Raw genomic sequence first — 18,690 nt, 5'->3', positions numbered from 1 at the left:
GTTGGCCCCCTTTGGCTCAGGACTCATCTCACCCTCTGTCAGGTTTTTAACAAGAGGACAACCTACTGCTCTTATTAACACTCCTGAGCTAATGCAGAGGGCCACACTGCACCACCGGAACTTGCGAAGTCCCATCTTCACCTGGATCAGGAAGTCGTCTGCAGTCTAGGTATCTCTCTCAGAAACCTTCACCACGGTGGGGGTGGTCAGAAGAACTTGGTAAGGGCAAGAGATAGAGACACCACAACACTACATGAAAAAGAGACATGACAACAACATAGCTTGGCAGCAACACATGACAACACAGCATGGTAGAAACACCACATGACAACAACATGGCAGCAGCACAACACATGGTACAAACATGATTGGACACAGACAACAGCACAAAGGGCAAGAAGGTAGAGACAACAATACATCACGCAAAGCAGCCACAACTGTCAGTAAGAGTGTCCATGTTTGAGTCTTATGTGACTAAAATGGCCGTGACTAAGGGAGTGGAAGCTATTCTGTGACCAAAATGGCTGTGACTAAGGGAGTGGAAGCTATTCTGTGACCAAAATGGCTGTGACTAAGGGAGTGGAAGCTATTCTGTGACTAAAATGGTTGTGACTAAGGGAGTGGAAGCTATTCTGTGACTAAAATGGCTGTGACTAAGGGAGTGGAAGCTATTCTTTGACCAAAATGGCTGTGACTTAAACTAGACTAAAATTGTCTAGAGTTTTAGTTGACTGATAATAACTAAAACTAAGAAGTATGAAATTACTAAAATGGGACCAAGACTAAAAGGTATTTCAGTGATAAATCTAAAATAGGTGATGAAAGGAACACTGTCCTTGTCCGATATATAACTGGTCTTGGCAGTGTTAGTTCTGTCCTTGTCTGATATATAACTGGTCTTGGCAGTGTTAGTTCTGTCCTTGTCTGATATATAACTGGTCTTGGCAGTGTTAGTTCTGTCCTTGTCTGATATATAACTGGTCTTGGCAGTGTTAGTTCTGTCCTTGTCTGATATATAACTGGTCTTGGCAGTGGCCTAGTTCTGTCCTTGTCTGATATATAACTGGTCTTGGCAGTGTTAGTTCTGTCCTTGTCCGATATATAACTGGTCTTGGCAGTGGCCTAGTTCTGCCCTTGTCTGATATATAACTGGTCTTGGCAGTGTTAGTTCTGTCCTTGTCCGATATATAACTGGTCTTGGCAGTGTTAGTTCTGTCCTTATCTGATATATAACTGGTCTTGGCAGTGGCCTAGTTCTGTCCTTGTCTGATATATAACTGGTCTTGGCAGTGGCCTAGTTCTGTCCTTGTCCGATATATAACTGGTCTTGGCAGTGTTAGGTCTGTCCTTGTCCGATATATAACTGGTCTTGGCAGTGTTAGTTCTGTCCTTGTCTGATATATAACTGGTCTTGGCAGTGTTAGTTCTGCCCTTGTCTGATATATAACTGGTCTTGGCAGTGGCCTAGTTCTGTCCTTGTCTGATATATAACTGGTCTTGGCAGTGGCCTAGTTCTGCCCTTGTCTGATATATAACTGGTCTTGGCAGTGGCCTAGTTCTGTCCTTGTCTGATATATAACTGGTCTTGGCAGTGGCCTAGTTCTGCCCTTGTCTGATATATAACTGGTCTTGGCAGTGGCCTAGTTCTGTCCTTGTCTGATATATAACTGGTCTTGGCAGTGTTAGTTCTGCCCTTGTCTGATATATAACTGGTCTTGGCAGTGGCCTAGTTCTGTCCTTGTCTGATATATAACTGGTCTTGGCAGTGGCCTAGTTCTGCCCTTGTCTGATATATAACTGGTCTTGGCAGTGGCCTAGTTCTGCCCTTGTCTGATATATAACTGGTCTTGGCAGTGGCCTAGTTCTGTCCTTGTCTGATATATAACTGGTCTTGGCAGTGTTAGTTCTGCCCTTGTCTGATATATAACTGGTCTTGGCAGTGGCCTAGTTCTGTCCTTGTCTGATATATAACTGGTCTTGGCAGTGGCCTAGTTCTGCCCTTGTCTGATATATAACTGGTCTTGGCAGTGGCCTAGTTCTGTCCTTGTCTGATATATAACTGGTCTTGGCAGTGTTAGTTCTGTCCTTGTCCGATATATAACTGGTCTTGGCAGTGGCCTAGTTCTGCCCTTGTCTGATATATAACTGGTCTTGGCAGTGTTAGTTCTGCCCTTGTCTGATATATAACTGGTCTTGGCAGTGGCCTAGTTCTGTCCTTGTCTGATATATAACTGGTCTTGGCAGTGTTAGTTCTGCCCTTGTCCGATATATAACTGGTCTTGGCAGTGGCCTAGTTCTGTCCTTGTCTGATATATAACTGGTCTTGGCAGTGGCCTAGTTCTGTCCTTGTCCGATATATAACTGGTCTTGGCAGTGGCCTAGTTCTGTCCTTGTCCGATATATAACTGGTCTTGGCAGTGGCCTAGTTCTTCCCTTGACCGATATATAACTGGTCTTGGCAGTGGCCTAGTTCTTCCCTTGACCGATATATAACTGGTCTTGGCAGTGGCCTAGTTCTTCCCTTGTCCTGTCTCTGTAGGCCAACATTGTGTACAGAGACACACTTTGAGACCCAAATATATAAACGCAACATACAACAATTTCTAAGATTTTAAGATTTTTACTAATTTTACTGAGTTAGGTAATTAGTGAATTTAAATCAATTCATTTGGCCCTAATCTATGGATTTCACATGACTGGGATTACAGATATGCATCTGTTGGTCACAGATACCTAAAAAAAGGTAGGGGTGTGGATCAGAAAACCAGTCAGTGTGACCACCATTTGCCTCATGCAGCGTGACACATCTCCTTCGCATAGAGTTTATCAGGCTGTTGATTGTGGCCTGTGGGATGTTGTCCCACTCCCCTTCAATGGTTGTGCGAAGTTGCTGGATATTGGCGGGAGCTGGAACACGCTGTCGATCCAGAGCATCCTAAACATGCTCAATGGGTGACATGTCTGGTGAGTATGCAGGCCATGGAAGAACTGGGACATTTTCGGCTTCCAGGAATTGAGACATCTGTGGCATTGTGTTGTGTGACAAAACTTGCAACATAGGCAGTGCATTATCATGCTGAAACATCAGGTGATGGAGGCGGATGAATGGCACGACAATGAGCCTCAGGATCTCATCACGTTCTCTCGGTGCGCTAAAATTGCCATTTATAAAATGCAATTGCGTTCGTAGCTTTTGCCTGCCCATGACATCAGCAAACCGCTCACCCACACAAAGCCATACTTGCTGTCTGTCATCTGCCCGGTACAGTTGACACCGGGATTCATCTGTGGCCAATGGGAAAGGGGAAGTGGGGATACCTAGTCAGTTGTACAACTGAATGCCTTCCGCATTTAAGCCAACCCCTCTAAATCAGAAAGGTGCGGGGGGCTGCCATAATCGACATCCACAGCACCTGGGGAACAGTGGGTTAACTGCCTTGCTCAGGGGTAGAACAACAGATTTTGTACCTTGTCAGCTCGGGATTCGATCCAGCAACCTTTCGGTTACTGGCCCAACACTCTAACCACTAGACTACCTGCCACCGAAGGTGAGCATTTGCCCACTGAAGTCGGGTCAAGACCCTGGTGAAGAAGACAAGCTCGCAAATTAGCTTCCCTGAGACGGCTTCTGACAGTTTGTACAGAAATTCTTTGGTTGTGCAATCCCACAGTTTCATCTGTTGTCCAGGTGGCTGGTCTCAGACGATCCCACAGGTGAAGAAGCTGGATGTGGAGGTCCAGGGCTGGCGTGGTTACACGTGGTCTGTGGTTGTGATGCCGGTTGGACATACTGCCAAATTCTCTAGCAACAGCCCTGGTGGACATTCCTGTAGGCAGCATGCCAATTGCAGGCTCCCTCAAAACTTGAGACATCTGTGGCATTGTGTTGTGTGACAAAACTGCACATTTTAGAGAAGCCTTTTATTGTCCCCAGCACAAGGTGCACCTGTGTAATGATCATGATGTTTCATTAGCTTTTTGATATGCCACACCTGGATGGATTATCTTGGCAAAGGAGAAATGCTCACTAACAGGGATGGAAACATATTTCTGCACAAAATCTGAGAGAAATAAGCTTTTCGTGCATATCGAACATGGGACCAACACTTTACATGTTGCATTCATATTTGTGTTCAGTGTAATAAAATACTTTTTTTTTTAAATGCATCAAATTATTTGTGTTGTTTTTTTATATGCGGTTGCAATGCTGTGCACAGTTGTACTGCAATAGAGTGCTTCAAAAATCGACCAACTTCGCTTGTCATTGCAGGACGACTCTTATTTTGAAAACAAATATCTGCCTTTTTTTCTGCGGCCATTTTATGATCTGCTACCAGCAGAATGGTAACGTGAAGGAAATGTTTTCAGTCTAACGGATGTGAAGGCGGAGTCTGTCTCTCCTTTCATGACTATAGGCAGAGCATTACATGTTGAAATATAACCGTCCGTTACCTCCCTAATCTACAATTCAACAGACTAGGGATAAACATCTCATCTGGTTCACTTCGCCTGAACTCTACAAACGACAATAAACGAGTGTCTACAATGAATCAGGTGAGTTAGATACATGTAAAATATATAACTGGTCTTGGCAGTGGCCTAGTTCCGGCATCCGTTTGACTTTCAGAAAGTAAAGTGTGTTTAGTTTAGCCTGTTATGCGAAGCCTACCTTCCCGCCCATATATATATATATATGTAAGTCAAACGGATATAAAATAATTTGTGGTTTGTTTAAAACGATTTGTTTACTACATGATTCCATATGTGTTATTTCATAGTTTTGATGTTTTCACTATTATTCTACAATGTAATAATGAAAAACCCTTGAATGAGTAGGTGTTCTAAAACTTCTGACCGGTAGTGTAGTGTGTGTGTATATAAATATACATAGGCGGGAAGGTAGGCTTCGCATAACAGGCTAAACTAAACACACTTTACTTTCTGAAAGTCAAACGGATGCCGGAACTAGGCCACTGCCAAGACCAGTTATATACAGTTGAAGTCGGAAGTTTACATTTAAACTCTGTTTTTCACAATTCCTGACATTTAATCCTCGTAAAAATGCCCTGTTTTAGGTCAGTTAGGATCACCACTTTATTTTAAGATTGTGAAATGTCAGAATAATAGTAGAGTGATTTATTTCAGCTTTTATTTCTTTCATCACATTCCCAGTGGGTCAGAAGTTTCCAAACACTTAATTAGTATTTGGTAGCATTCCCTTTAAATTATTTAACTTGGGTCAAACATTTCGGGTAGCCTTCCACCATCTTCCCACAATAAATTGGGTGAATTTTGGCCCATTCCTCCTGATAGAGCTGGTGTAACTGAGTCAGTTTGTAGGCCTCCTTGCTCGCACACGCTTTCTCAGTTCTGCCCACAAATGTTCTATAGGATTGAGGTCAGGGCTTTGTGATGCCCACTCCAATACCTTGACTTTGTTGTCCTTAAGCCATTTTGCCACGACTTTGGAAGTGTGCTTGGGGTCAATGTCCATTTGGAAGACCCATTTGCGACCAAGCTTTAACTTCCTGACTGATGTCTTGAGATGTTGCTTTAATATATCCACATAATTTTCCTTAAGATGCCATCTATTTTGTGATGTACACCAGTCCCTCCTGCAGCAAAGCACCCCCACAACATGATGCTGCCACCCCCATGCTTTACGGTTGGGATGGTGTTCTTCGGCTTGCAAGCCTCCCACTTTTTCCTCAAAACATAATGATGGTCATTATGGCCAAACAGTTCTATTTTTGTTTCATCAGACCAGAGGACATTTCTCCAAAAAGTACGATCTTTGTCCCCATGTGCAGTTGCAAACCGTAGTCTGGCTTTTTATGGCTGTTTTGGAGCAGTGGCTTCTTCCTTGCTGAGCGGCCTTTCAGTATAATTTAAAATAAGGCATCAAGAAGAAGATATGGTTCGTCCCTCTCCATAATACATATGCAGATCTAGGAGAAGCTGAACCTAGATCTGTACCTAGGGGAAGCTGAACCCAGATCTGTACCTAGGGGAAGCTGATCCCAGATCTGTACCTAGTATACTATAATTAGTCTGAATGGATAGACCTACTGTAGTGTACTATAATTAGTCTGAATGGATAGACCTACTGTAGTGTACTATAATTAGTCTGAATGGATAGACCTACTGTAGTATACTATAATTATTCTGGTTAGATAGGTCTACTGTAGTATACTATAATTAGTCTGGTTAGTTAGGCCTACTGTAGTATACTATAATTAGTCTGAATGGATAGACCTACTGTAGTATACTATAATTAGTCTGAATGGATAGACCTACTGCAGTATACTATAATTAGTCTGAATGGATAGACCTACTGTAGTATACTATAATTAGTCTGAATGGATAGGTCTACTGTAGTATACTATAATTAGTCTGGTTATTTAGGCCTACTGTAGTATACTATAATTAGTCTGAATGAATAGACTTACTGTAGTATACTATAATTAGTCTGAATGGATAGACCTACTGTAGTATACTATAATTAGTCTGAATGAATAGACCTACTGTAGTATATTATAATTAGTCTGAATGGATAGACCTACTGTAGTATACTATAATTAGTCTGAATGGATAGACCCACTGTAGTATACTATAATTAGTCTGAATGGATAGACCTACTGTAGTATACTATAATTCGTCTGAATGGATAGACCTACTGTAGTATATTATAATTAGTCTGAATGGATAGACCTACTGTAGTATACTATAATTTGTCTGGTTTGTATTTATTATGGATCCCCATTAGTTGCTGCCAAAGCTGTTATTAACAAAAATAAATCACAACAGATTTCACCACACATTAAGTGTGTTCCCTCCGACCACTATTCTACTACCACAAATCTACAACCCAAATAAATCCCTGTGTACTTGTGTATATAGTGCTTATGTTGTCATGTGTTTTTGCCTGTGTGTGTCTTCACAGTCCCCGTTGTTCCATAAGGTTTATATTTATGTTTTTAAAATGTGATTCTGCTGCTTGTATGAGTTAGTTGATGTGGATTAGAGTTCCATGTATTCATGGCTATATGTAGTCTGTTCTGGACTTGGGGACTGTGAAGAGAGCTCTGGTGGCATGATGAATGCATGGGTGTCTGAGCTGTGTGCCAGTAGTTCAAGCAGACAGCTCGGTGCATTCAACATGCCAACACCTCTCACAAATACAAGCAGTGATGCATCTCTCCTCTACTTTGAGCCAGGAGAGATTGACAGACATATCATTAATGTTAGCTCTCTGTGTACATTTAAGGGCCACCTGTGCTGCTCTGTTCTGAGTCAATTGTAACTTTCCTAAGTTCCTCTTTGTGGCACCTGACCACATGACTGGACAGCAGTCCAGGTGCAACAAAACTAGGGCCTGTATGATCTACCTTCTTGATAGCGTTTTTAAGAAGACAGAGCAGCGCTTTATTATGGACAGACCTCTCCCTGTCTTAGCTACTGTTGTATCAATGTTTTGACCATGAGAGTTTATAATCATGGCTTACTCCAAGCAGTTTAGTCTCGTCAACATGATCAATTTACACATTATTCATTACAAGAATTGGTTTAGGTTAAGTGAATGATTTGTCTGAAATACATTGCTTTTAGTTTTTAAAATATTTACTACTAGTTTATTACTTGCCACCCATTTTAAAACTGACTGCAGCTCTTTAAGAGTAGCAGCGATTTCAATTCCTGATGGTAGCGGATGTGTGTAGTGTTGAGTCCTCAGCGTACATAGACACACAGGCTTTACTCCGTGCCAGTGGCAGGTCATTAGTAAAGACTGAAAAAAGTAAGGGGCCTAGACAACTTCCCTGGGGTATTCCGAATTCTACCTGGATTATGTTGGGAGGGAATTCCATTAAAGAACACCCTCTGTGTTCTGTTCGACAGAACTCTCGATCCACAATATAGCAGGGACGCCATAACAGCCTTTTCCAAGCAGCAGATTATGATTGATAAGGTCAAAAGCTGCACTAAAGTCTAACAAAACAGCTCCCCACAAGCTTCTTATCGTCAATTTGTTTCAGCCAATCATCAGTCATTTGTGTCAGGGCTGTACATGTTGAGTGCCACTCCCTATAATCATGCTGAAAGTCAGCTGTTAATTTGTTTACTGTGAAATAGCATTGTACCTGCCCCCCACACAAAAAAATGAATCAAAAGTTTACAAAGGGTTGGTAGCAGGCTGATTGGTTGGCTGTTTGAGCCAGTATAGGGCGTTTTTACTAGTCTTGGTTAGCGGAATGATGTTTGCTTTCCGCCAGGCCTGAATGCAAACAGAGAGTTTTTTTTTTTTAATAAAAGCAGACCACAAGTTCCCTACCTTCTTCCACTTGGCTGTGCGCACAGATGAAGGTGAAGTGCACGCCCGATTTAATCCATATTTAGTTGGTTTTCAGAGGTTGGAACTAAACTAGCATTTCTGCACTAGGACAGGAATTAGGTCGAAATATTGGCGTCAACTTCCTCTGGAGGAGGGGTCCATTAATATTTCAGCTAACCTCAGCAACTTCCTCTGGAAGACCCTTTAAAATCGACACTGGCCACATAACATTTTTAAATGTTTTGACTTAAATTATTGCAACTGTTTTTTTTGGTTTGTTTCAGAAAGTATTGTTTTGTTGTTTGTTTTGGTCGTATGTCAACTACCCCCTTTTGCCTTTTAAAGGAGATTGGAATCGTTTAAGTAGCCTATATTAAATAATTGGTGGCCTCCATACTCTGACAGTACGTGGTCTGGGAAAAGTGGGGAGTTAACTTCTTACAGATCATTGGGACGCTAGTTTCCCACCTCGACAACATCTGGTGAAATTGCAGAGCGCGAAAATCAAAATACAAAAGTAGTAATATAAAACATTCATGAAAATACAAGTGTTATACACCATTCATTAGCTTAGAATCTTGGTAATCGAACCGCTTTGTTTGATTTACAATAGGCATTACGGCAGAAGCATAGCATTTGATCGTCTGAGGACAGCGCTTCACCTACTTCCTGCATTAACATGAATTCATAACCTGCACAGGTGTTGCAACTCAAAAATAGCGATAAAATACATCATTTACCTTTGAAGATCTTCATCTTTTTGTAATCCAAAGGGTCCCAGTTACACAATGAATGGTCGTTTTGTTCGATAAAGTCCTTCTTTATATCCCAAGAAATTTAAGACGGAATATACTGTGTTCAATACCGGAGAAAAAGAACGAGGAGCGCGCACTCATTCACGCGTGCAAGAAGACTAGAGATACTTCGAAAGAATACGAATACTTCTTCATTTTTATTTTTTTTAAAACAAGCATGAAACAATTTCTAAAGACTGGTGACATCTAGTGGAAGCCATAGGAACTGCAATCTGGGTCCTAATTATTAGACTTTCCCATAGAAAAGCATTGAAAAGTCCAATGACCTCCAATTTTTTTCCCCTGGATGGATTGTCTTCGGGTTTCGCCTGACAAATCAGTTCTGTTATACCCACAGACAATATTTTAACAGTTTTAGAAACTTCAGAGTGTTGTCTATCCAATACTACCAATTATATGCATATCCTAGGCAGTTTACTTTGGGCACGTTTGTCATCCAACTTCAAAATACTGCACCCTTGCCCAAAGAAGTTAAACAGGCCCTGAAAAGCAGATGGCTTTCATGCCCATCCATTTCTGAGTATAGGCTCCCAAGTTCCCATAATGCAACACTAACAATGATAACACAACATAGGCTACCAAGTGGATGTTGCAAATTTTCACAAAGGATTTCCCCTAGTGTTTTACCAAAAACGCCTCCATTGGCCGGCACCAGTTTCTCACTGGTACATGCCTGCCATGGTCCTGCTCTGTCTTGGGGCCATGATACTTTTTTTACTTTTGTACTTTTCAGATTTCATGAACAATAATTTTTTATTATATGGGTTAACACAAAGCAATACTAACAATGAAAACAGCAGACTATACTATAATGGGACATCAGGAACAACTCAGAGGAAATCGAGTTTTCTGGACAAAGGTTTAATAGTTGAGGACTTATTTTCGGCCATTTATTTATTTAGTTGTTTTACCCTCTTTAGAGCATTGTGTTTTACCCTCAGTGTACCAATATGACAACACACCTACTCTCTTTTTGGGTTGACAGGAAACACTCTCCCTCCAACCCTCCTCCTCCCTACCCCTCCTGGAGTCCCCGTGTCATGCCTCTCCCGGTAGCCCCTTACTGCTGGGTCTGAAGAGGCTGTCTGTGCGGCTGGTCGACTGCAGGAAAACACCGGCGCTAAGTGGGTTTATGCTCTTATATAAATGTATTTTGGGACACTCCCTGAATGTCATTAATTACCACTAAATACAATATGTTTAAAGATGTAGAATCATTACAAGCCCCCCTACACCCTTGGATACATTGACAATTGGAAGATTTAATACAATTTTACATTGAAGATTTTAAATGCTTACATTCGGTTACAAGAGTGTGAAAAGCTGGGCCTAAATCTGTCTTCAATATGAAGAAGGAACCATAACTGTCTGTCTTTGCTTCACAGGGCACAGTCCTAACCGTCACTCTCTCGGTAGAAGGGGCTTGTCATATTGGGAGGCTAAACATGATGCTGAGGAGGCAGAGAAAAGTCTCTCCAGATCAGAACACCTCAAGAAACAACAGCAGAAACCCACAAGGAAGAAATCTCACTGCTGCTCTGACTGTGGGAAGAGTTACACCTCTTCAGAAGGTCTTAGAAGACACCAGACAATTCATACTGGAGAGAAACCTCACTGCTGCTTCCAGTGTGGAGCTAGCCTCTCCTCTGCCAGTGCACTAGAAGGACACATGCGGATTCACACTGGAGAAAAACCGTTCCAGTGCTCAGAATGTGGGCAGAGATTTAAAGACTCCAGTGGTTTACGGATACATGAGAGAATAAAACACACTGGCGAAAAACCCCACTGCTGCTCTGACTGCGGGAATAGATTTGTTACATCGCAACACTTAAAAGCTCACCGGCGGACTCACACTGGAGAGAGACCGTTCCACTGCTCTGAGTGTGGGAAGAGTTTCAAACAAGCCTCAACACTCTTTGAACACAAACGAATACACACAGGAGAGAAGCCTCACCACTGTGAGCAGTGCGGGGGAAGCTATTCCTCTGCTAAATTACTCAGAGTACATCAGAGGATTCACACAGGGGAGAAATCTTACCAATGTGCTGACTGTGGGAAAAGCTTCAGACTGTTGTCTATTTTAAGATGTCACCAGCTAAGACATACTGGAGAGAAGCCCCACCAATGTACTGAGTGTGGGAAGAGGTTTGCTGTTAAGAGTGGTCTCTGGTTACATAACATAGTGCACACTGGAGAGAAAGGCTACCAATGCCCACAGTGTGGCAAGAAGCTAGGATCATCTCAGTCTCTAGAGCAGCATAAGCGAACACACACTGGACAGAAACCCTTCCACTGTTCCCACTGTAAGTTGAGCTTTGCCACTAATTCAGCCCTGTACAAACACCAGAGAATTCACACAGGAGAGAAACCACACAGCTGCAATGTTTGCCAGAGGAGTTTTGGACGGTCAGATCACCTGAAAATTCACGTGCAAATTCACACAGGAGAAAAGCCATACCACTGCTCTAAGTGCGAGCTGAGTTTCACTAACAACAGATCTCTGAAAGAACATGAGGTCAGACACACAGAAGAGAAACCTCACTGCTGCTCCCAATGCGGTGCTTGTCTGTCCTCTGCCAGGGCACTGGAAGGACACATGCGGATTCACACTGGAGAGAAACCGTTCGAGTGCTCTGAATGTGGGCAGAAGTTTGCACATAGAGCCAGTCTTGGGACACATCGAAGAATACACACAGGAGAGAAACCCTATCACTGCTCTGACTGCAAGAAGAGTTTTTCAAGACTTGACTCTTTAAAGAAACACAAGTTCACACATTCAGAGAAGATGTACCACTGCTCTCAGTGTGAATCAAGCTGCACAACGCCAGGCGCATTAAAGAAACACCAGCTTATACACACTGGAGAGAAGCCTTACCACTGCTTCCACTGTGACAAGAGCTTCCTTTGGCAACAGTCTCTCAAAGAACATGAGCGTAGTCATAAGGGAGAGAAACCGTACTCTTGCTCAGACTGCGAGAACAACTTTGCCACGATGGCAACCTTGCGAATTCACCAGCGAATACACACAGGAGAGAGGCCATACCAATGCCCTTTCCCTGACTGTGGGAAGAGTTTTGCCCAGACCAGCGCCTTGAAAGTTCACAAGAGAAGGCACACAGGAGAGAAGCGGCACCACTGTGATCAGTGTGGGAAGAGTTTTGTCACGTCAGGTGACTTGCAATCTCACCAGCAAACTCACTCCAAAAAGAAGCCTTACTGCTGCACAGAGTGTGGACTTAGTTTTTCTAGATCTGATTCCTTAAAGATTCACCAGAGAATCCACACAGGAGAGAGGCCGTACAACTGCTCAGAGTGTGACAAGAATTTCACGTTGAAGGGTCACCTTACTAGACACCAGTTGACACACACAGGAGAGAAACCTCTCCACTGCTTTGACTGCGGGAAGAGTTTTGCTCTCTCAAGCAACCTAAAAACACATCAGTTAACACACACAGGAGAGAAGCCTTACCACTGCCTTGATTGTAAGAACAGGTTCACCACTAAGAGTGAACTGACTGGACACCAGCAGAGAGAGACAGGAGAGAAACCTCACTAAATATTTGAGTGCAACAAGAGCTTCAAGTGTTCAATGGACTTGAGATACCACGTTCAGCGCAAACACAACGGGACACCCTACCACTGCACCCTCTGAGTGCAGCTTCAGCTCCCCACAGCATCTGAAGTACCACCAGATGACACACACGGGAGAGATACCATTCGTATGCATTGACTGCGGGAAAAGATTCACTCAGGCTGGGGGGTTGACTTACCACAGGAGGATTCACACCGGAGAGAAACCTCACAGCTGTGATCAGTGTTACAAGAGTTTCAGTAAATGGAGCAGTCTGCAATCACACCAGTGGGGACACACAGGAGAGAAGCCTGACAGCTGTGATGAATGTGGGAAGAGATTCACACAAGGGAATCCTGGCTTCACACAAGAGAATACACACCTGAGAGAAACCTTACCACTGCTCTCTAACTGGGAAATGCTTTACCACCTCAAGTGAACTGATTATACACCAGGGAACACACACGGGAGCGAGGCCTAATGGCTGTGGACAAGAGAAGACTGATAAATATTTTATTTATTCATTTGTAAATGATGGAACACCTATAGAGACAATTATAGAATGAGCATCAAGGACACACGCTAACAATTGTGGAATGTGAACGCTTGTAGGTTGTCCCTGACAATGCCCATAACTGAAACAACAATACTTTAAAATACGGAGGTTTTCACTCGGTTTTGTGGATTTCACCAAAACCCATAGTTTTTCATTTCGGCATAAACGTTTATCTAAACAATTGGCTTTATAAATAAATGTGATTTGAACTTGCATCATTGTCCCAAAGCCACACCCGCATTAGAAGTTCTGAATGAGAAAGTGTAGGCTATATATAAATAATTACGCTCTAATGGAAAATCATTCAACAAAATGAGTATTTCTATCAAGGTGTAGTCAATAACATTGTTTGAACTTTGATACACGGCCTCATGGGATTGACTCTGTGCAGCCAATGGCAATGTTCGCTTTAGTTATAATGCCAGGAGCCTCTTGTGGATTTGACAACTCTAATGCAGTTCCACCTCCAACACCGCCAAAGCAATCGCTATGCAGATGTTGTCTAACACGGGTCTGATTGAATCAAGCCCTGAGAACGGACACAGTTCTCAACATACTCACAACTTGCCATTGGATACAAATTATAAACATTTGGATGCAGAAAATAATTGCTGCAAGTGAAGTTCTAGTCAAATACTGTATGGAACATGATATTTACCATCTACTATTCTTTCTTCTCAGCACTTCAAAATGAACACTTTTGAAATGTAGCTGGTATTTTTTTGCATTTGGATTGTGGGCTCAATTCAAAGAGATTTGTAGCTAGCCGACACCTGCATAGCTGGTGTTGTGACGGTGTCTGAGGTGGAACTGTGTCAGATCTGCTAAAAACACAAGCTGTTCCTGTTGTCGTGTCTTTGGCATCATTAAAGTGAAGACTGTTATTTTATCAAATCAATTCTCTGTAATTATTATTACGTGATTAAACTAATCATGTAAATGTAATTAACTAGGAAGTCTGGGCACCAAGGAAAATCTTCAGATTACAAAGTTATCATTTTCCTAATATAACTCTTCAGATATTTTAATATCTCATCAATTAGTCTTCTAATTAATGAATTATTATTTACCTCACGTCAGTCTCAACCAACAATTTACGACGAATATCTGCACGAACCCAGCCTTTACTATAAATCATCCATACACCAATTGGCTTAATCATTTATTTACTTACTAACTAAATAATCACAGAAATGCATAAACAAACACACAGTAGATCTGTTACTAACAAATTATAGGGAAGATTCCCTAGTGGGCTAAGCCGATATGACGGCTTGGTGGACAAAGGGAAGTGGGTGTGGACTGAGAGAGAGAGCGGGAAAGACAAAAGGGAGCCACTACACACTACTATAATTATATTAATTGAAATGCTCAGTCTTTGCACATGAACGCTCACTCATTCGGGAATAATTGCAATCAATATATATTTACGCCCATGTGTCGTCGTGATATTTTCTGTATCTTTCTCTCTCTCCGTTTCCCTGAAGATCGAAGTCTTTCGTGGTTAGAATGGATACTTCAGAGTACCATTCAGAAATGTTCTCATAGTATAGACGTTTCGGCGGTTGTCGGTCGTCGCATCCCAGGTTTATATCATTTCTAGCTACAGACTAGTAATTAGTATCTAAGATTTTCTCTTATTCTGTAGGGATTGATATTCTCAGAGTTTAACCATTTCCAGCCGTGTAGCCAATGCTCCACGTAGTATGGTTAGGAATTCAATAACTATTCGTAATCACAGCTCACTCTGTGGGTTTGCTTAGTCTAAACTCAAACCTGTGCTACCTCAGTTTACCCCGAGGTATGTGTGGTCTGAAGAGGATTTCCTCAGGAGGGGCTTTTATTCGTAACAGTAGAAAAGGCGGTTCTATGACGCCTGATCATGTCAGTGCTCACGGGGGCGTGGCCAATGACTTAGTTAAACTTTAAAGAGAATACAGTTCTTTCACATTAAAGGTTTAACATCATATTACATCATTTCACAAATAGTTCCATCTTTACACATTAATTTTATACAATAATTAGATGAAACCTCATAACGGAGGCACCTGTATAAACAGAGTTAGGGTAATGTGGCTGTATTGTTTTTCCATGAGGTCACAATCATAAAACAAAACGTACCGGGTCGTAGCTGGCTTCTCCACTGACCGTTTGCACATTCTCCAAAATATGGATATTGTTCCAGTCTCAAATTCTGGAATGTAGTAGAATTTGGCAGGAGTTCCTTTGTTCTACTGTGGATCTCTCTCTCTCCATACTGCATGAAAAGGGGTAGAGAGTCTCCGCCAGGAATGTACGGCCTGAGATAACAGAACCTGGGTGTAGGAGAGAGTGAGAAGCCATGATCTATACCCAGAAAGGGCCATGTCATGACACCGTCTTATACCTATCGTGAAAATGGACATTGGCTGCATGGAGGAGTAGGAATCCCATTCAGCCATGTTTACAAGCTAAAACTCTGGTGTGTAATTCAGGGCTGGATTCAATCCGTTCTGCCTTAATCCATCATAACCGACAACTGCATAGTCGTTTCATTGTTTTTATTCAGGTGATGCCTGAGGTGTAACTGCATTGGAGCTGTCAAATCAGAAACCTGCTGTAATACCCATCACTGATGTTGCCATTGGATAATCTCATGCAGCCTTTTTAGATTCAAATGTTTGCTCTAGTCTACACCTTGAATAGCCTGATATGCTGTATGGTGTGAAATTACAAGATTATGTTCTATACTGCTTATGCATTGAATAGTTGGATCAGTTATTTTCCACTCTGTGTCTGTTGGCCTGAGTTAGGCCTCTGGGTTTAAAGCCAACAGCCGATTGGGGGTAAAATTGTGATAAGGCTACATCCTGTCTTCCATACACTGAGGGTGCAGCTGTGTGGAGGAGAACTGAAAGAAGATTACCTTTGTATAGCATCAGCAATATGACCTGGAGACAGAAACTACACCTGATCTGAGCTAATCTTGTTGTTCCTGCTTGAGTGGACAATATACCCTTTTATGCTTCCACACTTCTGCTTCGTAGACAAAGAGCTTTTTATAAAACTGAGACCCAACTCTGTTCTGGGGCTCTTAACTCTGCACATTGAGTGATTGTTAACCACTCCAGAATTGCAGTTCTTATAATAAAAGTCGTTTGAAGAATCTGCAGCCTCTTCTTTTTGATTAGAATTTCCTCAACAGTTGTAATCTACACCTCAACTAGCCTGATATGTTGTAATCTACACCATTATTTAGGTTGTTTGATCTGATTGAATGGTGCCCTAAATGTCAGAATGACTAACCAGTGAGCCTATCATTATGGATTGGTGACTAAACTGAATGACTAACCAGTGAGCCTATCATTATGGATTGGTGACTAAACTGAATGACTAACCAGTGAGCCTATCATTATGGATTGGGGTCACGAGAATTTCTAATCCCAAGGATGATAATAATCACCAGAGCTTTGACCAATTCCCCAGAGGTTGTAAGGCCCTGGTTAATAGAAGAATTTGACAAAGTCACAGAATTCTGCAAAAGATTAGTTCTTTATTCAGAGAACGTTCTGAAAATCATACAATGCACATAGCCTTTTATACCTCACATTTGGTTATAACATACACTTTATAACTGCCCCTCTAACTCTGTCCCAATGTTCTACCCATACATTGCTTATCTTATTCTGCAACATGTTCCATAATCTTCTGCAAGCCCAACGGTTTCTCCCCTCCCTGGGTGGGGAGACCTCCTTCCTGTTATCAGTTTCACAGTGGTCACAAGTTGTCTGTTGACAGTTCCTCTTCTCCTTGAATGTCTCAACTATACTTCTGCGTATTGTCAAATAGTAACATACTGTCTTAGTCTTCCTATGTACACACAGAGAATTATAGTCTTATAATTCTAATACATTTCACTGTTATACAGTTTCAGGGTGGAATACTTTAGTCATTACCTGATAAGATAATTATCTATATAGAGGTAAATGAATCAATAAACCATGATGAATTATTAGTCATACAGCATGGTTAATGAATAATCAATGTAGGGATCGATTGGTCTGATTAGTTCCAGAAAGTCCAGGAACCACTGGAGAGGGAAAGAAATGTGTGTATGCAATTAGTATAGAGAGCTAGAGAAGCAGATGGTCAAGGGAGTAAAACTTCAAAGAGTTCCTAACCTTGAAGGAAAGGAACAGGCTGAGCCAGAATGTGATAAACAGCGTGAGAAGTCAATGGGGGTTGCAGGTCACCAACGGATTGTGTGTAAATGCATGTGCGTAAGTAAGCAAGAACTATGTGACTGTTTTGTTATCCTGACGCCAGAACGTTCTCATGAATAAAGCTACATAAACCTTTTGCAGAACGCTGAGTCCTTGCCTAATTATTTTAACCCATTGTCTTACAAACCTTGGGCATTAGTCAAGGCGAATTGATTATTATCATCAAGATATAAAATACCTTAAACATAAAGGAATTTATCAATTGGTGACTAAGCTAAATGTCAGTCAGAATGATTAACCAGGGAGTTTATCATTATGGATTGGTGACTAAACTGAATGTACATATGGTGTTTCACATTAATGAGAGAAGTGTTGAACTCCAATGAATGCCTGATGAAAAGGTTCTGAACATAAGATAACACCTGTAAAACCAGCTATGAGTTTAGAAAATAAACCATTTAACATCTGAAAAATGTGTCAAAGTCAATAAACACAAGAACTGTGGGATTCTGATAAATATTAGACATGTTTTATTCACCAAACTATAAATGAAAAGACAACAGTCAAAGTTTAAAGGGGAAAAAACATTTTAATAAAAAAAAAAAAAAGTTTACAGTAACTTCCACTAGTCACCATTCAGTTAGCCTGACTTCAGATCAGTTCATATGAACATGATGAGATAACCTACTATACATCAGGGAAGTGTCACAAATTAACCCCTATTCCCTTTATAGTGAACTACATTTGACCAGAGTCCTGTAAGACTAGGGCTCTAATGCCTAGGGCCATAAGACTCTGGTCAAACGTTGTGCAATATATCGTGAAAAGGGTTTAATTTGGGACACTTCAGAGTTTCAGACACCTTATAGCCATAGATCAGGGTAATAGATGACGCTGCAGTATATTCTATGTACAAAAACAGATTCACAGAGAACCTGCATCAGAGAGAGAGCCTGCATCACATTAACAGAAAACACAGAATATTTACAAATATCTGAGGTGAGCTCCACTTATTCCAGTGGTTCCATTATACATAACCAAACTATATCCAGCTCAGCTTAAGTATTTAAAAGAATTTGACAAAGTATCCCCCAAGAAGGTTAAGTCCAGTTGTAACCTTTAGCTAAATGCTAACAGAGCTAGCAGTCTCAGTGGTAGTCTTTAGCTAGATACTAACAGAGCTAGCATGAACTAGAAAACTCAGGTTGTAACCATGA

General features: G+C 41.5%; 1 protein-coding gene across 2 annotated transcripts in view; it reads left to right on the top strand.

The window, feature by feature from the left end:
- The window catches only part of LOC106594502 (zinc finger protein 850), a 62,362-nt gene extending 45,946 nt beyond the window's left edge, over positions 1-16,416 (top strand). Inside the window, exons 1-3 of one of the 2 annotated variants that reach the window (XM_014185876.2) lie at positions 4,318-4,554; positions 10,130-10,268; positions 10,530-16,416. In XM_014185876.2, the coding sequence (XP_014041351.1) occupies positions 4,546-4,554; positions 10,130-10,268; positions 10,530-12,700 (2,319 nt within the window). In that variant the 5' untranslated portion in view covers positions 4,318-4,545 and the 3' untranslated portion in view covers positions 12,701-16,416. Of the gene's footprint in view, positions 1-4,317; positions 4,555-10,129; positions 10,269-10,529 lie in introns of those variants that run through there. The other variant, XM_014185882.2, reaches the window with a different exon arrangement.
- The last annotated feature ends 2,274 nt before the right edge of the window (positions 16,417-18,690 follow it).

The sequence above is a fragment of the Salmo salar genome, chromosome ssa02 (assembly GCF_905237065.1).
Source record: "Salmo salar chromosome ssa02, Ssal_v3.1, whole genome shotgun sequence".
Taxonomy (NCBI): Eukaryota; Metazoa; Chordata; class Actinopteri; order Salmoniformes; family Salmonidae; genus Salmo; species Salmo salar.
This window is presented reverse-complemented; position numbering and strand designations above follow the sequence as displayed.